Below are 22,385 nucleotides of genomic sequence, written 5' to 3'. Positions count from 1 at the left end.
AAGTATAAACTAGCAACTACTGGGCTATCAGTTTCACTCCTGTGGTGAGAAAACTTTTAGAAATGATAATTTAAGGCAAAACTTACAGTTATTTGACTATTGTGAATTAATTAAGGGAGATCAGCATGAATTGATTAAAAGTAAATCATGCTTAACTAGCTTGAATTTGTTTTACTTGATATAATAACAAACAGGATTGATAAGGCTAATACAGTTAACAACACATCCAAGTATTTGCAAAGGTGTTCAAGAAAGTGTCACAAAATGGATTTTCCAGCAAAGTTAAAGCCCATAGAATAAAATAGAAAGCAACAGACAGAAATGAAGTTGGCCGGACAGGAAACAGAGAATGGTGATGAAGATTGTTATATGATACGAGGAAGTTACTTAGGGGATTTACCAGTAGCTACAAGACCGCTGCATTTCTTTATATATAATAATGAGGTAATTTTAAGTGTTCAAGGCACAATTATAAAATTTGAAGTTGACATGAAGATTTGAAGTAGTGAGAATTATGAGGAGGATAATAGATTTCAGTAGCGTATTCACAAGTAGAATGGATAGATGTGGCAGGTAAAACTTAATTCAGAGAAGTGTAAACTTATAATATTTGGTATGAAGAATGAGAAGAGAGAGATTAATGTAAAGGATACAATTCTAAAGGTGTGCAAGAACAGACTTGGATTTTTAATCTGTATAAATAATTTAAGGTTGTGTGGCAGATTGAGAAAGAGTTTTAAAAAGCGTATTGGAAATAGAGGCATAGAATTCAAAACACGTAAGTTATGATGACATTTTCTAACACATTAGTTTGGCATCAATGAGAGCACTACAGCTGGAACTACACTTTAGGAAGGATGTGAAAGCTTTACGGAGAATACAGAAAACATTCACTAACATAGTTTCAGGGATGATGGGACTTCAGTTATATGGATATATTGGAGAAATTGAGGTTGCTCTTTTTGGGGAAGAGGAGGTTTAAAGAATATTCAAAATCATGAAGTACCTGGACAAATAGGGAGAGACAGTTGGAAGCGTTGAAAATCAGAGAGCACCAATTGAAGATGGACGACAAAAGAACCAATAAGACATGCAGAACCTATCTCTACAGCAGATGTTCAGGTTCTGAATTGAACCGCCTGAGTACAGCAGATTCATTTTAAAAAGATAATTGGAGAATTGTTTGAGGAGAGATTCTCAAGGCTACTGGGAAAAGGCAATGGAAGGGGAACAGCTGAGTTGTTCTTGCAAAGAGCCAGCTGGGACACAATATGCTGAATGGCCTTTCAATAAGGCAGAAGGACATTTTTGGATGACCTTTAACATTTTCTTGATTGCATGTTTAATCGCTTGAAGTTTTGGATGATCATTTAGATCATTATTACCTTCTTAAGATAACCTCCTGAAAGCTCAGAAAAAAGAGCTGTTAGTAGGTCTCATTATGATGCTTTTGTACATTTCAAGTGGGTGTTTTCTATTGTCCCAATTCTCAGCTTGGATTGATCTTTAGTTCTTATGGTATTGAACTCAGAACTATTTTGGTATTTTGGCATTTGTTTTCAGTTTTAATGAATATTCAGGTTTAAAAATACCATTTTACTCAGTTTCAGAGTGCTAGAACAATGACAGTGAAAATTAAAAAAACATAAAGATTGAAGTGACATCTTTCATGGCTGTCACAAAGTTTACATTTTCCTTCTGGTTAATGACAGCATTCTAATAAAATGAATCCGTTTGTTTTGCTGTCAAAAACTAATATCTCTGAATTTTCAAAGATATTCTTGTTTATATTTAGACCTACTACAAGTCTTTTTCTTGAGCATTGCGGAGGCAATTACCAATCAGCACACCCTGGTTTCTGAAACTATTAAACAACAGGAAGGGTTTAGAAGGCATATGGGCCAGGTGCTGGCAAATGGGACTAGGTTAATTTAGGATATCTTGTCGGCATGGATGAGTTGGACTGAAGGGTCTGTTTCCATGCTGTACATTTCTATGACTCTGTTAACACAGTTGGATATTGCACTAAAACATGTATTTTTTGTTTTTAGGATGATTTCCTTTTTAGTGTTTCCATCATTAGTGGAATACTCTGCAGTATTCTGGCTGTGGTTAAGTTTATGCTTGGTAGAATCCTCACAAGCAAAGCCCTGATAACTGATGGTGAGTACTGAACTTCACAAATGTAATGTTCTGATACAGGGTCAATTAAAATATTTGACAGCAAAATATTCATGGAGTTCAATAGGAAACAGGAAGGTATGATACATTGGAGCAATGCAGTGCAAACTCTAAACATCATGACTGAAAAAATATAGAGTCGAGAGTGTGGTGCTGGAAAAGCACAGCAGGTCAGGCAGCATCCGAGGAACAGGAGAATCGACGTTTTGGGCAAGAGCCCTTCATCATGAAATATATACAGACAATAGAATGATATAAAGTATAGTATATTTGGCTCATCACACCTGAGAGAGTAATAGCTGCCTTTATTCATTCCCAAATTTCTGACATTTGACAGGTTTTAATATTAAGTCCTTTTAAATACCTGTGAAAAGCAATTTCATTTATTTAAAAACATACATACGTGCACATAAATTAGGCGCAGGATCAGGCAGATCAGCCCCCCCCCAGCCTGCTCTGCCACTTAATAAGATCATGAGTGCTGCAATTGTGGCCTCAAATTCATATTTCTGCCTACCTCAAATAAACTTTGACTTGCTTGTTAGTGTATGCCTCTGTCTTAAAGATATTCAATTTGCCTCCACCATTCAGTGTGAAGAGAGTCCCAGAGACTCATATCCCCCGAGAAGAAAGAAAATCCTCCTCATCTTGATCCTACTTTTAAACTGTGATTCCTAGATCCATTCTCTCAAACCAAATAAGGGAAACATCTTTTCAGCATCCATCCGCCAAGTCTCCTCAGTATATCAAATGTTTCAAGCAGATCATCTCTCATTCTTCTGAACACGAATTGATGCAGTCCCAAATTAACCTTTTCTCATTCGATAACCCAACATCCCAGGTATCAGCTGGTTGAACTTTCTTCAAACAACTTCTAACATATTTTCATCCTTCTTTAAATAAAGAGAGCAAAATACTTTAGATGTGGCCTTGCCAACATTCTATATAAGTGTAGCAGAGCATCCTTACTTTTATATTTTATCCCCTTTGCAATAATAGACAACATTCCATTGGCTTTTCGAATAATTTGTTATGCCTGTACAAACACCAATCTAACTCTGCAGTTTCTATTTAAATAATATGTTATTTTTATTGTCTTCTTGCCAAAATGGATAAGTTCATCTTTCCCATGTTATTCTTCATCAACAAATCTTTTGTCCATTCACTTAATCTATCTATATCTACACATTCACACCTTCGTCCAAGTCAGTTATATTGATTGTAAATGTTTGAGGCCCCAACACGGTTCCCTGTGGCATACCATTTGTCATATCCCGCCAACCCAAAAACAACCCATTTATTCTGCTCTTCTGCTTTCTATTAGCCAATGAATCCTTTATCTGTCAAGTAGGTTGCCCCCTACAACATCCCCTTTACTTTGCATAGTAAACTTTGATATGGCACCTTCTCAAATATCTTCTAAGCATAGGATATCCATTCCTGCCCCTTTAAGTACATTGTTTGTTACTTTCTCAAAGATCTCTACAAAATTAATCAAACATGATTTTTCTTTCACAAACCATGTTACATTAAGTTTTCTAAATCTCTAGCATCTTGCCGATGACAGGCTCACCAGTTTGTAGGTTTCTGCTGTCTGTCTCCCTTATTTTTGAATAGAGGAGTACAATTTGCAGTTTTCCAGTCTCATGGGAATCTAAGGAATTTGGAAAAGTAAAAGTAAATTCACTTGATCAACAGATTGGTTGGCGAACAGAAAGCAGAAGACCAGAATAACTGAATTGTTTTTGGGTTGACGGGATGTGACAATTGGTGTGCCCCAGAGAACAGTGTTGGGGCCTCAAATATTTACATCTGTTGTCAGGAAAGTGTTAGAATCATTTATTAAGGAAGCAATATCAGAACATTCGGAAAGTCAAAACATTATCTTATCAGAGTCAACATGGTTTTATGAAGGGCAAATCATGTTTGACTAATTTGCTAGAGTTCTTCAAAGATGCAACAAGCATGGTGGATAATGGAGATGCTGTAGGTGTAATTTATCTGGACTTTTTGAAGGCGTTTGATAGGGTGCTGCACAAAAGGTTAATTCACAAGGTTGGACCATATGGGATTGGGGTAATTTATTGGCCTGGATAGATGACTGGCTGATGACAGAAGACAGAGAGTGGGAATAAATGGTTTTTTTTGGATGGCAAGATGTAACTAGTGGGGTGCCATGGGGTTCAGTCATTGGGCCCCAGCTATTTACCGTTTACATTAATCACTTGGATACAGGGATGGAAGGCTCTATCACCAAATTTGCAGACAACACAAAAATAGGCAGGATGGTAAATTACAATTAGAAAATAAGAACTTATAAATGGATATAGATAGTTTAGGAGAGTGGGCCAAAATGTGGCAGGTGGAGTTTAGTGAGGGCAAGTGCGACATCATGCATTTGGGTCAAGAAAATGGGAAGGAGACCTACTGCCTTAATGGGAGATATTCTGGGTGCTCCAGTGTAGAGGTATCTAGGTGTACTCTTTCATGAGTCACAGAAAACTTGCATGCAGGTCCACATAATAAAGAAAGTGAATGGAATGTTGACTTTTACAGCTAAAAGATTGGAATAAACAAGTTAGGAAGTATTGTTGTAACTATATAAGGTATTGGTGAGACTGCACCTGAAGTATTGTGCACAGTTTTGGTTCCATTATTTGAGGAAAGATGTAGTGGCATTGGAGGCAGTTCAGAGGAGGTTCACTGGATTGATCTCAGAGATGAGGGGTTTGTCATATGAAGGAATAATGAACAGATTAGGCCTATACTCTCTGGAATTTGGAAGAATGAGGGGAGATCAAATTGAGGTATTCAAGATGATAAAAGGTGCGGATGAATTAGACGTGGAGAACATATTTCCTCTTGCGGGGCACTCTAGGACAAGAGGACATAATCTTCAGATAAGCAGTAGCAAATTTAAAAGAGATGTGAAGAAACTACTTCTCCCAAAGGTTGTGAATCTGTGGATTTTGCTATCTCAAAGTGGGACCATGAGAAATTTAAGGAGCAGTTAGTCTGATTTTTAATTGGTAATGGTTTGAATGGATATGGAGAGAAGGTAGAAAGATAGGGGTGAGGAGTATATCAGTCATGATCAAATAGCAGAGCTGACTCAATGGGCTGAATGGACTAATTCTGCTCCTATATTTTATGAACTTATGAACAGCTACTTCTTTTAACATATTAGGATGAAGTCCATCAAGGCCAGGGCTCTTGTTAGATTTTAGTCATTATACTTCTCTCAACACTTTATCCCTTGTGATTGTAATTGTTTTAATTTTTTGCTGTGATCAGCCATGATTAAACTTTCAAGATCAAGAGGCTGAATTGTCTACTCCTGCTCCTAGTGCTTAGTTCCTTTCATATTCCAATTTGTAATTATTTCTGGGATGCCATTTTTATCATATACATTGAGGACTGATGCAAAATATCTGTTTAATTAATCTGCTATTTCCCTGTTTTTCATTATTAAATTCCTCGACTATCTTTAGAGAACTAATGCTCTGTTTAATTACACTTTTCCTTTTTAAATAATTGTAGAAACTCTTACTAGTTGTTTTTATATGTCCAGCTAATTCCCCTCATATTCATTCCTCATTCATCTTTTGGTCATATTTTGTTGATCTTTACATTTTACCCAATCATCTGATTTTGTGTTCCACCTTTGTAAATTTATATGCCTTTTCTTTCAATTTGATACCATGTTAACCTGTTTAGCTAGCCATAAATTTAACTAGCTTGTTTTCTTTAGAATCATTCTTTCTCACTGGCACATATATTTACTGAGTATCCTGAAATATGTCCTTAAATGTCTACCACTGTGTCTCTATTGACCTATATCTTCTCAGTTCACATTAGCCAGTTCAGTATTCCAGCCCTCATAATTGCCCTTGTTTAAGTTTAGAACACTTATCTTAGATTTAATATTCTTGTCTGAAACAGAGTACATAAATCAATTACTTTATGGTGACTGCTACTCAGGAATGCCATTACCATGGGGTAATTAATTAATCCTGTCTCATTGGACATTCCCACATCTCATATCACATGAACTCTGGTTGGCTTTAGAATGTGCAACATGCTGGAAACTCTGAGTTCATATTATGATTACCCTTACCAACCTGATAGATCCAATCTATATGTAGATGAAAATTACCCATGGTTATCGCTGTACCTTTCTCACAAGCCATATCAGTTCTGTCACTTCTTCCTGTATACTCTGTTCTACAGGTGTGGTTGTTGTTAGGGAGTCTAGAAACCACTTCCACAGGTGACTTCATACCTTTACAATTTCACATTTCCAACCAAACTGATTCTACACTCTAATCTGCAGAACAAAGACCTAACACTGCATACATTTAATCCTTGTTTGATTGCAATCATCTCCAAACATTGGCCAGACAGTTCCACAACACAGTTTTGTATGTGTGTGTAGTGAGTGCAGTACACACACACACACACACTTTCTCACATTCACAACCCCCAACCCAGACAGACACACACACACACACTGACAAAGACTCACATGTACACATATATTTTGTGATTTGGAGATGCCGGTGTTGGACTGGGGTGTACAAAGTTAAAAATCACACAACACCAGATTATAGTCCAACAGGTTTAATTAGAAGCACACTAGCGTTCGGAGCGACGCTCCTTCATCAGGTGATTGTCAAAGACAATCAATTTTTCAATGTATAATTTCAGTTACATCACACTGTAAATGTTTGCTATAAATTCTATGTGTTAGGATTGAGCCCTTCACTACCACCTGATGAAGGAGTGTCGCTCCGAAAGCTAGTGTGCTTCCAATTAAACTTGTTGGACTATAACCTGGTGTTGTGTGATTTTTAACTATATATTTTGTGGGGTGAATTTGTACTTGCAGGGTTACATTGTACTTTGCTCAAAAACTGCATACATTCATGTAGAACTCTGAGCTCAAAAACTGCATGAATTTGTGAAAAACTCCGTTATCTCACTTTTTAGATTAGAATCAATCTAAACATCATGGCATAGACAGAGAACACAGGGGGCTAACACCTTCAACATATTGTCTAGCTATCACCATTGTTAACAGCTAACCTGAGAATGCAACTTCTTAAAAAAAGGTTTTGTGATTTACACATGAAAGAAGTGAAACTATCATGATATTCTAACAGATGAAAGGCTTAACAGACAATCAATTTTTCAATGTATAATTTCAGTTACATCACACTGTAAATTTTTGCTATAAATTCTGTGTGTTAGGATTGAGCCCTCCACTATCACCTGATGAAGGAGCGTCGCTCCGAAAGCTAGTAATCTTCCAATTAAACCTGTTGGACTATAACCTGGTGTTATGTGATTTTTAACTTTGGAGAGGGAGAATTATTGATCTTTAGTGACTGCCTAATCATGTATAAACTGTCGTCCAGCCAAGGAAGGAAAAAAGTGGATTCTATGACTGCAGTTTTATTCAGGAGCACATTTTAAAGTCACTTAAAGGAGGGAGAATGAGTGGAGATGTGGAGAGGTTTAGGGAGGGAATTCCAATGCTTAAAGCCGAGGCCACTAAAGGTACAACTGTTGATGGTGGGCCGAAGGATGTCAGGGATCCACCAGAGGTCAGATTGAAAGGTTATGGACTTCTTGGAGGACAAATCTTTGGAAATACATGTGACCTTCAAATTCCCCAATTAAACATAGGTACAATTAGATCAATCCTTCTTTATAGATAAAGTTAAAAATCACACAATACCAGGTTATAGTCCAACAGGTTTATTTTGAAGTACTAGCTTTCAGAGCGCTGCTCCCCCATCAGGTATAGATATGCATCAGCAGGCTGATGAAGGGAGTGAATAATGAAGGTGGTCGATCTGGTGCAAATCATGCTGGCTGCTTTGTCCTGAATGGTGTCAAGTTTCTTCAATGTTTGATCAATGTTTGACTGAGTCCCTATTCTGGTCAGGTGAAGGGTATTCCAAAACATTCCTGACTTGTGCCTTATAAATGCTGGGCGGGCATTAGGGAGACAAGAAGTCCCTTACTCACAACACAATTCCTCGCCTCCAACTTGTCTCTGAAGCCACAGTATTTGTGTGACTGATGCAGTAACGTTTCTGACCAGTGGTAACACCCCAGGATTTGATAGTGAAAGTTTCAGAGATGGTGATGCCATTGAAACTCCACAGCCCTCACTGTCATCCAAATAAGCACACAGGATCTCATGTCTATTGCACAATTGCAAAGGTGAAGGCTCCTGCAGTCTTGCTTTTTGAGTTCCTTTATTTGCCTCACTGGCAGGCACACACTCCTTTCCCTGTCCTCTGGTCAATAAGAAGGCTCTGTCCTAAGGGATGTGACGCTTTCCTGGTACAAACATGCAGGTAACGTTCTCCTTTTCTGATGTGCCGCAGTCTCTGCAGAGCAGCCTCAAAGCTCATTAATTCTGAGCTAAAGCTGCAGATGTGTTTGCTCTGGGTCACCATGGCATCTAGAAGCATTTATATATCCAAAACTGACAGATCACTTGTCTTGCCACTCTTAATCACAATTCCAGCTGGCAGTCTCCCTTTCACTTGCTGTTCCAGTTAATGTTGACTGTCTCCGAGTCTCCGCTATGCTGTTTTTGAAATATATTCTTTATTAATTACTGTTGAACAGGTAATTGTTTTTGCATTTATATCCCATTTCAGTTTACTTTTGCAAAGGTCCAGCATTAACTCCTACAAGTTTATTTAAAACTATTTTGAATCCGTTGGTCAAGGAGCCAGTCTCTGAAACATACTTCATTTTGTTACACTGCACCATCTGGCAACAGTCCAGCTGTTGGAATTCATTGTTATATTCTTGTCTTTTTGTCTTGCAGGTTTTAACTCCTTAGTTGGAGGCATCATGGCATTTTCTATACTGATCAGTGCAGAAGTCTACAATCATAATCCTGGTGTCTGGTATTTGGACGGCACTATAGGGATTCTCATTGGAATGATCATCCTTGCATATGGAATAAAGTAGGCTTCAACTTTTTTTCTGAGGATTCCAGCCAGATCGTCTGGTCTCTGGAATATCGGAGACTGAACTTGTGACTCAAGCTACATCCTGACATCCTTCAGAAATCCAAATGCATTGGCCTCCTGGATATTACCTGGATAGTTTTTGGGCATCTCCCTTGCTCTGTGGAATACTCCACTTAATCACTCTGAAGTAGATTCAGAGATTTTGGAATAGTTATCCAGGAATTGTTAAAGAGAAATATTCCAGTTAGACACTGTGCCAACATCAGAACTTACCTATGATTGAACCACACCCCTTCCCCAAGTACACTTCTGCCTAATTCCCAACCTGATTGGGCCTCACTATCACCTCTCCCACTACTACCCCTTGACCCTTAACCTCTAGCCGTCTTATTATCCCCACGACCTGACCCGATTACCCGTTCCAAACTAACCTGCCGAGCTATCCATCTCACCCACTGACACTTACCCAATTCATTCATCTGCCACTTCACCTATTTCTCTCTCCACAGAGTTTAGTTTGAATGCCAGACCTTCTGAAATTCCCACGCATATCTCTGTCTAGCCTGTCCTAGGATGGATGTGTTGTCCCAGCCGAAGTGGTGTCCTTCGTCTGTGTAAGGATACTAATGAGAGCTGGTCATGTCTTTTGGTGGCTACTCGGTGCTTGTGTGTCCTGGTGGCTAGTTTTCTGCCCATCTGTCCGATGTAGTGTTTGTTGCAATCCTTGCAGGTATTTTGTATGTGACATTTGTTTTGCTGTTTGTTGGTACATAGTCATTTAGATTCATCAGTAGCTGTTTCAGTGTGTTGGTAGGTTTGTGGGCTACCATGATGCCAAGGGGTTGGCGTATGGTAGTCATCTCTGAGATGTCTTTGATTGATGGTAGGGTGGCTAGAGTTTCTGGGTGTGTTGTGTCTACTTTTTTGGGTTAGCTATTTAAGAATCGTTAAACTGTTATCAGGTACCCGTTATGCTTGAATACACTGTATAAGCATTTTTCGTCTGCCACTCATAGTTCCTGGGGGCTGCAATGCGTTGGGGCCCGTTTAAATAATGTTCTGATACAGCTCCGTTTGGTGTGGGTATCGGGATGATTGCTCCTGTAGTTAAGTATCTCTGGTCAGTGTGTGTTGCTTTCCTGTAGACCCTGGTCTGCAGTTCTCCATTAAGTGTTTCACTGTGATATCTAAGAAGAGGAGTCTATTGTTGTTCTCCTCTTTTGTGAAATTTATGCCAGTAAGGATGTTTTTGATGTTGTAGGTTTCCTCTAATTTATTCCATTTTGTGATGACCAAGGTGCTATCCACCTAGTGGACTGAAAGTTCGGGTTGGATCATGGGAAGGTCTGTTCAGTTGAGTTTCTGCATTGCTGCTTCTACTAAGAAGCCTGATATTGGTGGCCCCATGGGTGCTCCATTGATTTGTTTATAGGTCTTGTCAATGAAGGTGAAGGGGTGAATGAAACACAGGTCTACTAGCTTGAGGATGCTGTCCTTACTGATGAAGGTGGTGCGGTTTGGCATCTGTGTCCTTGGTTCGTCTTGTACTGAAATAGACCATTTGGACCTTTGAACCTTCCCCACCATTCAAATGTGCATGGCTCATAATCCAGCTCAGTCCCCTATTCCCAAATTATCTTAGCTCATCATCCAACTCAGTACCCTGTTCCCACGTTCTTCTTCTACCCTTTGATCCAGTTATCAAAAACAGCCATCTCTAATTTTTCTTGGAAACATTCAATAGCTTGGCCTCTCTCTGCTAGAGAATTCCACAATTCTGCTCTATGTGAAGTTTCTTCTTATTGGAATCCTTAGACAATGACCACGAATCCATTGCCAGAAAAAAACCCAACTGATTCATTAATATGCTTTAGGGAAGCAAACTGCCATCCTAACCTGGTCTGGACTGCATGTGACTCCAGACCCACAGTAATGTAGGCTGACTTTTAACTGCCCTCTGGACAATTCGGAATAGTCAATAAATGCTGGCTCAGCCAGCGATGCCCTCATCCTAGGAATGAATGTTTTAAAAAAAGGAAACGGAGTCAATGTTTCAGGTCCAGTGACCCTTCATCGGAACTGATTTCAGCATATACAGAGGAACCTCAATTACTCAAACGATATAGGCGGGTATTGTTTTGTTCAGAAAATTATTTATTCAGCTAATGGACTTCCTTTGGGGCTCAGTGTTTTCTGTGAAGTCTGCTCCCCGTTCAGGAGACTAGACAAAGCACACTGTGCACAAGACCCCAGCCCTCCCACCTCCAACCCTATCTGCTCCCACCCACCCCCAACCGTGATCAACACCGCTCCCACCCCACCAACTCCCAACCTTGCCCTCTGTCTGCCCCTAACGCCGCACCCCCACTCACTGTCCGCATCTGCACCCCCCATGTAGCCGGACTGTACATCAACAGTAAGACTGCTGCTGCCTTTGTGGGCAAGTTTCCAAATAGTATACGCACAGACACAGTAATGCAGATACTCGAAATAAAGTTCCCACTCTACCCTATACAGGACAATGTTGGAGAGATTATCTGGGGAAGGCGGCGGGGGGAGAGAAGATTTAGGGTACACTCCTGTGTAGAACTCCAGGAAAAGTGTGGGGAGAGAGAGAGGGCAGGTGGTCAGTCATTAACAGACAGTGCCTAGACTGTCCAGGACTGTTCTCGGCAGCATTTCAGTGAGCTGAATTCATTTTTAATCATTGTACCTGTAAATAAAAGATGCAATCAAGGTTGAAACAGCTCTTTAACAATGTTTCAATGGGGACCTTGAGATCACCTTCAGATAATCAGGTATTCGGATAATCAAAGTCCCTCTATAACTAACTTTTCCTAGCTGTAGACTAAGGGTGGTGGCGAGTGAGAAGAGTAAATGATAGGTGGAGAGGGAGCTCAGAGAGAGAGAGGACAGCAGTTGGGTAGAGAAAGGAACAGGTAATGGAGAGCCAGGGAAAATGAAAAGCTGCTAATGAGAACCATTAGTCAGTGAAAATGGGTTGTCTGTGTTGAAAACAACCTATATCATGACAGGGCTAGGAGTGGGGGAATGACATGGGAGAGGGTGTTCAGGTCTCATTAAAATTATTGAACTCAAGATTAGATCCTGAAGGCTGCAGGGTCCTTAAGCAGAAGATTTGGTGCTATTCTTCCAGCGTGCTGAGTTTTGCTAGAACACTGAACAGGCCCAAGACAGACATGTTGGCCAGGGAACATGGTGGTATGTTGAAGCAGCAGGCAACTAGAAGCTTAGGGTCATTTTTGTAGAAAGAACGTAGGTCTTCTGCAAAGTCTGCATTTTGTCTCCTCAATGTAGAGGGGACTACACTGTGAGCAGCGAATAAAATCCTGGTAAATTGTTGCTTCCACTGGATAGTGAAGAGGGAGGAAGTAAATGGCTTCTGTTACAAGCTCTGCAATTACATGGAAAGGTGCCAAGGGGGTGTGGGGAGTTATTGAGCATGGAGGAGTGGACCAAGGTGTCCAAAAGGGAACAGTCCCTGTACAAGGGAGGGAAGAGGAATATATGTGAGATAGTGTCATCCCACTCTCCAGTGATGTGATGATGTGACTGGCAACTTCTGATCATATGGCTTATGATATGAATGTTGGTGGGGTAGTAAATGAAGATGGGGAGACCCTAGCATTGTATTGTGGGAAAGAAGGGGTGAGGGAAGAAGTGTGGGAAATGTGTTGGACACAGCCAAGAGCCCTGTCAACCCCCTGTGGTAGGTAGCATCATCATGTGATGGAGATGACAAACTGAGAGGAGAGTGGAGTCTTTATAGGAATTGGGGTGTGAGGATAGATAATCCTGGTAATTGTGAGAGATGGTGGGTTTGTTATGGAGATTGGTGGTTGGCTTCGCCCCATAAACGGAACAGATGTTGAGGAAGGGGTGGAAGAACTCAGACCAGGGGAGGAAGGAGTCTGATGGACCATATGCAGGTGAGAATGGGTAGAAATTGGAAGCAAAGTTGATTAATTTTTCCAATTCCAGCTCAGAGTGGGAAGCAGCATCAATGATACCATTGACGTATTTGAGAAAGAGTTTGGGGAGGGGCCTGAGTCAGATTGGAACAAGGAATGTTCCACTAACACCACAAAGAGATAGACACACAGTGGTGCCCTTTTGGGTACCCATGGCCACCCTTTGAGCTGAAGGAAATGAGAGGAGTTAGAGGAGAAGCTGTTCAAAGCGAAGATGAGCTTGGTCAGGTGGAGGAGGGTGGTGGCAGATGGGGACAGTTCAGATTATTTTTCCAGGAAGGAGCTTGAAGCCCCAAGACCTGATGGGAGACAATTGTAAAGGGATTGCACAAGTGAAGAGACAGCAGTTGGAGTATGTGAATTGGAGGTTCTGAAACTGACAAAGTATCAGATTAATCACAGGTATAAGTGGGAAGGTACTGGACAAAGGGCAGTAACAAAAAAAAAAGTAGGAAGAGATGACTTCCATGAGGCAGGAGCAGGCAGAAACAATGGGTATGTCTGAGCACTCCTATGATTTTACGGAGAAGATAAAAGCGAGCTTTGTGGTTGGGATTATAAGCTTAGAGCCCATGTGGAGGGAGATCACTAGGTGAAATAAAATTAGTGATCATGTATACAATAGCCTGGTGTTGTTTGTGGTGTCATGGTCCAGAGAGACAGGAAGGGAATGTCTGGGAATTGGTGCTCAGCATCTGCATTGCGGAGGTCAGTATGCCAGACAACAACAGTACATCCTTGTTAGTAGGCCTGATTGCAAAGTCAGGGTTGGATCTCTGAGTACGAAGTCAGTTCAGGAGAAGATTGGTTCAAATGAATGAGAGGGAACAGAGAAATTATGACAACTGATATCATGTTGACAGTTCTCGATGAACAGGTCGAGAGCAGATAAAAGGCCAGAAGCAGGGGTCCAGGTGGAGGGAGTTTGAAGCAGAGGAAAGAGTCATTGAGAGATGTGCAGAAGACTCTTATCCAATTAACTAGGCATGGAGGCAAAGGAAGAAAGATCTTAACCAATCCATCCTCTCCAAGTCATTCCTGCCATCCTAACATCAGTCTGGTAAACTTTTATTGCACTGCCTCCACAGATACAGCATGCTGTTCCTCAGTTAGAGACTGAAACTGATATATGCAGTATTTGCTATCAGATATTCGAAACTATCTGATTTAACATCACAAATGAGAAGTTACCAAAACTAGACAGAACAAATACTCACATATTGAAATAGTAAGAGAATCTATAATCGGAGACAAAAATAGAAATTGCTGGAAAAGCTGAGCAGGTCTGACAGTATCTGTGGAGGGAGATCAGAGTTAATGTTTCGGGTCGAGTGATCCTTCCTCAAAACACTGATCTCCCTCCACAGATGCTGCCAGACCTGCTCAGCTTTTCCATCAATTTCTATTTTTGTCTCTGATTTACAACACCCATAGTTCTTTTGAATCCATAATCCTGTTTTAAAAGTCTGAAGAATGGTAAAAGGGTTTTAAAGAACTCTAACATTAATCCTTTGTCTTTTCATGTGTACAGGAAGCCCAAATCCCAGACTGTTCAGATGTTCCTTTTATTCTGATGTCATCCATTATTTTTTTCCAAATACCTTTCCAATAAGGATCTTCTCCAATGTCCTTATGGTTTTTATAAACTGGAAAGCAGAACTAAATAAACACTATTATTGTAACCTATTCAAGATGCTACACAAGTTTAACAAATTCCACTTTTAAACATTGTTCCATAAATAAATAAAAGAATTGCATTTAGATTTTACGACGTTATGAATATAGCCATGCAAGTTAACGTCAATTAATAACCTCATATTTTGCTTTACTCTTCCACTTTAGACTTTCATTTTCCAAGGAATATATGCTTTTCTTGTTCATTCTTACCAACACAATTTCTTTCATCTATTGTATGATTACTCTATAATGGTTTTGACAGGCAACAGCTATTTGTGTCAACATGAATTATTGGCTATCGCTTTTAGTTACGGCATAGCTATGTATATATTCACATTTATAGCAACATAATAGTTGAAAATTTTCAACTGTGAAAATGTGCTGAGTTGACTAATTACACAGAAGGGATTGGTGTGCAGTTTTAGTAGCAGCTATGCCAAGTTTGTTTTATTAGAGGATGCAAAGTGGGACATTTACTGTAGTTAGACTTGAGAGCAATTCTACCCCCTCCCCCAGTACCCAGAGATACTCTTACAACTGAACATTCTTTTCTTCTCATCACCAAATCACCCACAATACGTTTTCTCAACTATTAGCCAGCATCAGAAAATCAGGAATTCTGAAATTAATTAACTAAAAGGTGAGGGAAGATAATGAAGTGGGGGGGGGGGGGAAAGGGGATAAATTGAAATTACTCTAAGAAACATCAATGAATTTGGAATTCATAATAGTCAAGCTTCCAAATGGCTCAGTTACACTAGTTGTCAGCAGCAATCGCTATGCAAAAGCTGGATTGTGACAGTTATCATTTGCAGGTAGGCCCACTTAAAATTAGCATCCAGTTGTTTGGCTGCAGCTAACCTGTGCCATTCCTACCTTGAGGTAAAATGTCCATCTCTGGGTCCTGGTCCACCACTTCTGAGAGTACATTAATTACATGTGAATGATGTGTTCCCAACCATTCTTATCTTTACAAAGGGAACCTTACTAATTATGGATGGATTGTGTTTGGTTACAACGAAGACTCCGTGTGGAGTGAGATGTGCAAATGGCTAATGTTAAAAGATAGCAGCAGTTCAATAAAGAACCTACCATGATCTTAGGACGTTTCAATGCACTGTAAAACAAATGAAGTACTTTTGAAGTGTAATTATTGTTGTAACATAGAGTATTCAATTTATGTCTGACAGATGGTGTAATCATAAATTAAATTGAGGAAGAAATATTGACCAAGCAGGATACTAGCAGGAACTCCCCTTCTCCCAAAATTAATCACCTAAGAGGATGAAACGTCTTGTTTTATAGGTCACCCAAAAAACTACATCTTCTGACCACGCAACATTGCCTCAATTCTGCTTCTTAGAAAGAGTCAGCCTGAATTATTTGTTTGCATCTCTGGAATGGAATTGAAACTCATGATGTTCTGAGTCAAAAGCTGCTGAGGCACTGCTTACACCTTAGGAAAATATTTATTAGCATACCAAAGTTTACTGTTTTGCCATTTTAACATATTCAGGTATTAAAATAAATAGCTGAAAGTTATATCTTGCCTCATGAATGTCAAAAGTTCTGGCATTTATGTCAAAGGTTAATTATCAATTTAAACCTTCTGTTTACTTCTAGGCTTCTGATTGACACAGTGCCACGAATAAAACAAACGCATAATTATGAGAGCTTTGAATGATAGACGAAGAAAATATGCTGTGGTGGCTCAGTTCTACAGGAATGAAGACTAAGATTTGGAATGAATCAATCAAGACAATGGCAGTGACTGTAAAAAAATGGTCACTGTCCTATATCCCATTTAACATCAAACCTAGTGGACTAAACTCAAATGATGCTAAACGTGGTGAACTTGATAATTTTAAAAGATTGAAGATGCACCTCTTTGTTATGTATTATTTTTTCAGGAGCAAAGGGCAGATTTTAACTAGTAGATCACTCATCAGAAAAACATGCTAAGCAGTGGCCCAATCTGCCAGGGGCAGGCCTGGTCACTTTTGAGGGCTGAATGTCATTATCAGGATGAAGCACATGGCTTGCTGGTACTGGATCAGACTGGACAGCTGGGCCCAAAACAACATGACTGATCTTGTGGAACCTAAAATAGTACTCCTCTTTGTTGCTAAAGAACATTAAACTTACCATTTAGGAGCATCTTCCATTGCATCATTCAATAAATCTGGCTACATATGGATTTTGTTATGTTCTGCTTAGTTGTGCATCATTTACAATCAAGCTAACATATTCATCAATTTGTACATTGAAAGAGCAATGTCTTGAAATAACAAGTATTTCAACTGGACAGACGACTCCTCAATATATGGTGGTGGCAAGTACTAGTGTAAATGAGGTGGTAATGGGATACTGCTTCACGTATTCTAATTGATCACAGTTAAAATCTACTCTGTAAAGTTCAACATACCTTAGGCAATCAGAATGAAAGTGGAACTAACACGCAATATTGAGGAGCGTTTAGATTCTTTATCACCTATTTCATACATTATAGGTCAGATCTTCTGGTAGCAGGAGTGAAGATGCACTTGAACCTACCCTCTCAGTGCATGGTCATTATATTGAGGGGAGGTTCAGATGCATAGTAATTGCGTGGAATATATAAAATTACAGTGGGCAGATTGTATCACCCGAGACACTCCATATGTGCCATACATTGTTCCTTGGTAGTGCTGTGCAGCAAACAAAAGGGCATTTGAGCTTCTGTGTTATCTTCCACTAAATTATATCCAGACTTCACTGAAAATACCACTATGATCATTAATATAAATCCCAAATTAGTGATTTGCACATATCCTTATCCTACACATCCATGGTCATCACCTATACAACTAGGTTTAAGAATAGAATTGGGTATGATGTATTAATACCAAAGTTCATCCTAGTTTTTGCCTTTTCCTTAGTACTGAGCCAGTTAGCTGTGTGTGACCGTGTCTAAATTGAAATAAACTGGTCAAGGCCTTCAACAGGGATGAGAACTGAAGATCATGGTAAATGTAATTTTTAATATATCACTGCCACCCAAAATAGAAGCTACATGATTTTTAGAAATTTACATTGTGAAGGCAGGCCACTAGAACAGTGGCTGCTAATTCTTTTATACAGCAATCACCAACTAATCTGTGTAATTTTGTCCCATTGCCTTGTATATGTTTATGCTTTAAAAAGTTATTAAATGCTCCCTGAAAAACAAAGTGAGTCTTTGATTCACCCTTGTGCTTTACAAAGCATTCATATCCTTAACTCTTACATTACACTACAATTTTCAGTTGATAACCTTTCAGCAGTGCAAATCAGAGGAAATAATCTGAATCCAAATAGGCTGACCGAGACACTCCATATGTGCCATACATTGTTCCTTGGTAGTGCTGTGCATCAAACAAAAGGGCATTTGAACTCCTGTATCACCTTGTCAAAATGAAAAGCTGAACAACATTGATACTAAGTGCTGTTTTGAGATCTTGAGTACAACTTGACGTAATACATACAGCTAAATGCATAAGTATGCACATTTATTCTGTTCACCATGTTCAATGAATAAACATCATGTGCAGGTCCAAGATATTTGGTATAATAGCAGAGTAGATATTGATCAGTTTTCCCCATAAATTGATTGATGTCTATGTTGTAGTTAATACACTTGTATTGGTTTCAAGGTTGGTGTAATATTGGGCTGCTTAATTTCAAATATAATTTTTTCTAGCGGAATACTACTTTGATACAGATAACAGTGAACTTTGAAAATAAGTTATTAAAATAAATCAGATTAGCTAAAAGATCTGAGTTGATACTAGACAGAAAAATTTCTCAATGATGATTGAACAGTGCTGATATATTGTTGACATAAGAAAATCAATCATTATATGCAAAATTGGGCAGGATTTAAGAGCAGCTTTAAATGGCAAAACAGATCTCCGCACTGATAATCAAGGTGTTATGCTGTAACCAAGTCTAAAGATATTTTTATTTGAATGACATTGAGTAGATATTTTATTGAATATTTAGAAACATTGAAATTAACAATTAAAAATTAGAAATGAATACCTTTTCTAAATAAGTCTTAGAAATGTTTATAAAAAGACATTATCTCCTCAAATTCCAGTTATGAAAAGATAAAATATCTAAACTACAACATAAATCTGCATTTATACAGCACCTCTGAGCTCTACACTAGAGTGGGACCTTTTGAGAGGAGAATGCTGCAACTGAGCCATAGCCAGAACATATGAGATGATGTATCACACATTGCTAATATCAAATTGAACATAGACTGAAGTGGTGAAGTGATACAATATTTAGTGGGAGAGAAATGTCACATCAAACCCTTAAGCCAAGTAATTTCTGAAATTTTTACAAGGTTATAAATCAAAGCAGAATCAAAAAATGCAATCGATTAAATAAATTACTTTCTTATTCTTTCCATCTTTGATAAAGATTTTGGTTGTTTTATTTATTTAAAGTTTAGGAAATATTTGAGAACATTCATTGTTTGTTGTGCTCTTTTGACCAGCTCCAGCATTTAGACTAGAGTTTATGCCATTGCATGGTAATAGTATTGAGATCCTCACTATTTCTATATTTATGCAGACAGAATCGTTATGAGCTTTAATCATCAATAGTTAAGTTCTGGAGGTTAAATTATAGTCTTGCTACAAAACTCAGGGAAGGCCTGATTTTAAGCAACAAGTTAGAATAATTACTTATGGAAGTGTGAGCATAGGGGTGGGAATTTATATTTTTTGTCTGCACTTTGATGGAATCTTTACTGTATTAGTTTAATATGTTGTAACGTGCTGCAATTAAAAACATATGCAGCACAATCTGTGCATGAAATGTGCTTCAAATTCTTCAGTGAAAAGATACAGCATTTAACAATATTGATGTTAATTAAGATAACTTATGCTCCAATAACTTTCTACTCTGTATATTTATACAAGACAATGTACAAACCAATGGAAGAAATTCTCTTCACTTAAAAGATTTATTAAAAAATAAAGATGTTTCCTGCTCATCAAAACTGTGGAAACAATTTCTTAGCAGCTTTCAAAGCACACCTCACTTCGATATATGTCACTTTTGCAAATATACAGGAAAACCATTTCCTTACTTCATAACTTTATGCATTTGGTTGAAATTTTGACAGTTATGAAGTATATATAGTATTATACAAGTTGATAAAACAACTTTATTACCCTTAAAAAGGCATATAATTTACATTACATTGCATCTTAGCTACAGGAAATGTTTAATATTTACAAGCACATCACAAAAGCAAAGCAAGTTACAAAGCATCTAAAAAAGTAAATTATGTTTCTTTTATTTACAAATGTGCAAATCTGTTTGGATATACGTCCTGTCAATGAGGTTTAGCTGCTGTAGCTTAACTGTATGTCACTACCTTTCATTTCCAAATGCCACACTTTTTTAAACATTGATTTTAAAAAAACATCCTTTGCTGATTGACACACCTCATTCACATAATGGAAATCAATGATACGACAATCTGTGTTATCAACATAACAATTGCAATATGAGCATGAAATGAGCATATGTAAATTGTGTATCAACTGTTCTAAGAGTTGTAAAATCATTCATCAACAGCACCATTGTAATTAACCATCTATCATTTTGATACCTCATTATTTTTATTCATTCGTGGGATCCAGGCGAGGCCAACATTTATCACCCATCCCCGATTGCTCTGGAAATGTGTGAACAATATTGGTCATTTTAATACAATCCTGAAGACATTTTTGGGATATGTTGGAAATTAGAAATTCATTTATTTCTGCAACATTGATGTTGTTAAATGTGATTTAATCATCTGATCAAACATTTTCCTTCAATTAAATCATTTGCAGAGAAATTAATGATTCTACTGGTTTTCTTAACAATTTAGTTACATGAATATTTAATTGAAATTATATTGTTGCTTATTTGCTGTGTGGCTAAAAAAAGAACTAACGTTCTGCCTAAAATGTAAAACAATCCTGAGCCCGAAAAGAAAGTGCAAAAATATGAAATCCACTTCACTGTATAGTAAACACGATTTTACAAACAAGGTTTTTAAAAATGTTTACATCAGGATGTTTCTATACAAATTACAACAGCAATTATTTTTCAAACTGGAAGCTGCTACTTAAAATGCCCATTAAACTAATTTACTCATGGTCTGAAATAAGTCTAATTAGAATCAGTTGACACTGGCTAAAGGGCAGTTACTTCATAACATTGCCAGCAACCTAAAGATGTTCTAATAAAAGCCAAAAAGATTATAGTGTTACAAATACATTCTGGGAACTCTATTTATTTCATAGTAGTTCGATACTCTTTTAGTTCAACCATTTAAATCAAAACTCAAGCCATGATTTAAAACTAGTATTATGTATTTCAAGCAGTTATTACTGCCAGCAACATCAGCATATGACTCTTTACTCGAAATAACTGACACCACTAGTCACACTTAAAAGGAAATCACACCTGAAAGAACAGCTACCAGGATGCTTTGACCTGTTGCATGATTACAGTGGAACATTGAATTGGATCTTCATTAACCTGGAAATAAGACCTTGAAAACAAATAATTTTTAGATTTTTGCCAGAACTAAAATTAAACCAAAGCTTATTGAGCAGCCTCTTGCAGCATATTTAGTTATCAATCATTATTTATTGTTGTCTAACTGACCTTAATTTCATTTGCAACATGGTTTCTGAATTTAGAATACTTACTAGTTCACCTGCAACTCTCAGCTGTATGCCAATCCTTCTCAAAATCAGTTTCTTTTATACACAAGTTGGACAAGGAAATTGAATAATTTGTTAAGGTTTTCTTATTGAAAGGTTCAGCAGGGATTCATTAATGTTTATTTTCTTCAAACAAATACTTTAATTTTAACTCAAAAACACATTTTCTTTCAGTATTTTTTGAGGGATGCCTTCAGAAACAGTTAACCAAATGCTTGGTCCTTATGAAGACTTACTATCCCCTACCTTTCAGCACAATCTCTTTTGTATATGGATAAGGAACTGCTATACACATTCTTGGCATAGGGCAACTTGTCCTTTCATATAGTCTCTGCATGGACAGATCCTTTTATGGTTTCCATTTGAACCTGCACAACTGAAGAGCAGCAAATCACTCTGGAAAAAGCAACGTTTCTTGTTTTCGTCATAAGCCGGAACAACAATATCATTCACAGATTCAAATGACAAGCATTCAACTCCATACCTGCATGTAACAAAAATAATTAAGTAATCTCATCAGATTTAATAATTTAAAGCACAGCTATAATTAAGAATAAATGTCTCAAAAGAGCTTTAGTGTTAATTTTCCTATGAAGGTACATGGTAGACTAGCATAAAAGTTGATCTAAAACATCAGTACTGTGCATTACTAAGTATTTGTTAACCAATGTAAATGTTGATTAAATCTATATAAAACATACGATGAAGGAAACCTAGAGTCATACAGTACAGAAACAAACCCTTGGTCCAACCAGTCCATGCTGAACATAATCCAAACT

General features: G+C 38.1%; 2 protein-coding genes across 8 annotated transcripts in view; one reads left to right on the top strand and one right to left on the bottom strand.

Moving 5' to 3' along the window:
- The window catches only part of LOC122551707 (transmembrane protein 163a), a 230,540-nt gene extending 210,813 nt beyond the window's left edge, over nt 1-19,727 (top strand). Inside the window, exons 6-8 of the mRNA XM_043694055.2 lie at nt 2,052-2,163; nt 9,032-9,173; nt 16,472-19,727. Coding sequence (XP_043549990.1) covers nt 2,052-2,163; nt 9,032-9,173; nt 16,472-16,532 — 315 coding nt within the window. The 3' untranslated portion in view covers nt 16,533-19,727. The remainder of the gene's footprint in view (nt 1-2,051; nt 2,164-9,031; nt 9,174-16,471) is intronic.
- Nucleotides 19,728-20,020: 293 nt separating this feature from the next.
- mgat5 (alpha-1,6-mannosylglycoprotein 6-beta-N-acetylglucosaminyltransferase) overlaps nt 20,021-22,385 on the bottom strand; it is a 160,072-nt gene continuing 157,707 nt past the window's right edge. For all 7 annotated transcript variants that reach the window (XM_043694045.2, XM_043694044.2, XM_043694047.2 and 4 more), the window contains exon 17: nt 20,021-22,090. In XM_043694045.2, the coding sequence (XP_043549980.1) occupies nt 21,892-22,090 (199 nt within the window). In that variant the 3' untranslated portion in view covers nt 20,021-21,891. The remainder of the gene's footprint in view (nt 22,091-22,385) is intronic.

This window comes from Chiloscyllium plagiosum, unplaced genomic scaffold (genome assembly GCF_037043375.1).
Source record: "Chiloscyllium plagiosum isolate Xiang-an unplaced genomic scaffold, Cpla_swu_hap1 HiC_scaffold_7, whole genome shotgun sequence".
NCBI lineage: Eukaryota > Metazoa > Chordata > Chondrichthyes > Orectolobiformes > Hemiscylliidae > Chiloscyllium > Chiloscyllium plagiosum.
Note: the sequence above shows the minus strand (reverse complement) of the source record. Positions and strands in the feature narration are given on the sequence as shown.